Source organism: Aplysia californica, unplaced genomic scaffold (assembly GCF_000002075.1).
Source record: "Aplysia californica isolate F4 #8 unplaced genomic scaffold, AplCal3.0 scaffold00006, whole genome shotgun sequence".
NCBI classification, from domain to species: Eukaryota; Metazoa; Mollusca; class Gastropoda; order Aplysiida; family Aplysiidae; genus Aplysia; species Aplysia californica.
This window is the reverse complement of record NW_004797276.1, coordinates 3,205,678-3,207,368: the sequence shown is the minus strand read 5'-3', so window position 1 is coordinate 3,207,368 and position 1,691 is coordinate 3,205,678. Positions and strand designations below refer to the sequence as shown.

General features: G+C 41.1%; 1 protein-coding gene across 1 annotated transcript in view; it reads right to left on the bottom strand.

The window, feature by feature from the left end:
- The window catches only part of LOC101858227 (AAC-rich mRNA clone AAC11 protein), a gene marked incomplete in the record, with an annotated part of 61,308 nt that extends 59,943 nt beyond the window's left edge, over nucleotides 1-1,365 (bottom strand). The window contains 1 exon segment of the mRNA XM_013081265.2: nucleotides 239-1,365. Coding sequence (XP_012936719.1) covers nucleotides 239-471 — 233 coding nt within the window.
- Nucleotides 1,366-1,691: the final 326 nt, after the last annotated feature.

Here is a 1,691-nt window from a genome sequence, read left to right as displayed (position 1 = left end):
TTTTCTTCTTATTGTCTTCTTCTTCCATGTATTATCATAATCACGTTTATTATTAGTAGTATTATTAATACTATTAATTATTTATTTATGTATTTATTTTTGTCATTTTATTTAGTGTATTTTTCGTTTTAAAACACGATGGTGTCTCATTTTGCACAATTTTCTGCAGACATATTCAACCACTGCCACTAATAAATCATTCAAGCAGTTACTGTGGAGTAGAAAGATGGAAACTTACCGGAGTTGTCCACTCATACACGCCAGCAGCCTCTCTCTGATGGAGTCCGGGGTCGGCGAGGCCCGGAACCTGAGGATCTGGCTATCATAAGGCAGCTGTGGCGGGGACAGCCTCTCTGGCAAGCCAGGCAAAGTTCCGGAAATGAGAAACTTTCGCGTTACAATAACCTGGCCATTTGGTTTCGGCCGAGTCCCGCCTAGCTCTGAAACTAGCACTGGGGCGGTCAAGGGCATGGTTGTCCACTGGTCGCGTCAAACACAACTCTGATTGTACGTCTGTGAGTAGGAAAACAGCGTTCAGCGTTCACTGGCTCATCTCTCTGGAGTGACTGTTTCATATTTGTGCAAATAGGTCACATGATTTTAATTGTTTTGTTTAGTACAGGGTTTTACGGCGCTCACAACTGCATAAGGTCATACCAACAGTTACTGCAACAGACACCAGTAAACAAAGCATTGTTTTACCGCCACCAGATTTATAAGATGAAGGCAGATGCAAATGAAACTGCATAACAGGTCGGACGAACCAAATTTATGTGGATATTTAGATTTGTACTTGCCCATTATTCACTAAAATAAGGACATGTTTATAGTAATATACTGCTTGATATGTACAATCATCTTTGGCTTCAGCAGGATAATAATAGTATAATATAATAACTTCTAATTCAGTTCGATGGAACGATGTGATTGTTTCTTAATCGGATACTGAGATGCATCTCCGAGCCCTCAAATGTGCTATATAAACGACACTTGATTATTGCGAATTTTCGATTTGTTTTCTACCATAACCGCAAGAAAAAAAGAAGAAAAAAGAACGATATACAATTTTTACAGCGGCATACGACAACTGACAGTTAATTGCCATAGTTTGATTGTTCCATTTCACTTATCGAAGTAACCTGAATTTCCATCCTTTTCCACTGTCAAATTGATACGGAATCCATCACTAGAAGAATTGTTGCTTTGCACTTTTTCTGTATGAACAAAATCATTAGTCGTAACCACGCCATTAAACGATAGTCAAGAGAACCCTTCGAGACAATACATGAGACGTGCTCTGATTAAACTGCCCAAAAATACTGAGGGTGAGAGAGAGAGAGAGAGAGAGAGAGAGAGAGAGAGAGAGAGAGAGAGAGAGAGAGAGAGAGAAAGAGAGAGAGAGAGAAAGAGAGAGAGAGAGAGAGAGAGAGAGGGAGAGAGAGAGAGAGGGAGAGAGAGAGAGAGAGAGAGAGAGAGAGAGAGAGAGAGAGAGAGAGAGAGAGAGAGAGAGAGAGAGAGAGAGAGAGAGAGAGAGAGAGAGAGTTCGTGACTAACTCATTACTGGCGACGCAACTAAATGCTAGTTACACATCTTGCCTCGTCTAATCTCGCTGCTGTTTCTTAAGGCGAAGGAAAATACCCCTGTACCAGTAAAGCCGTCCTAGGACATAGCGACGTATCTGACAAATCGA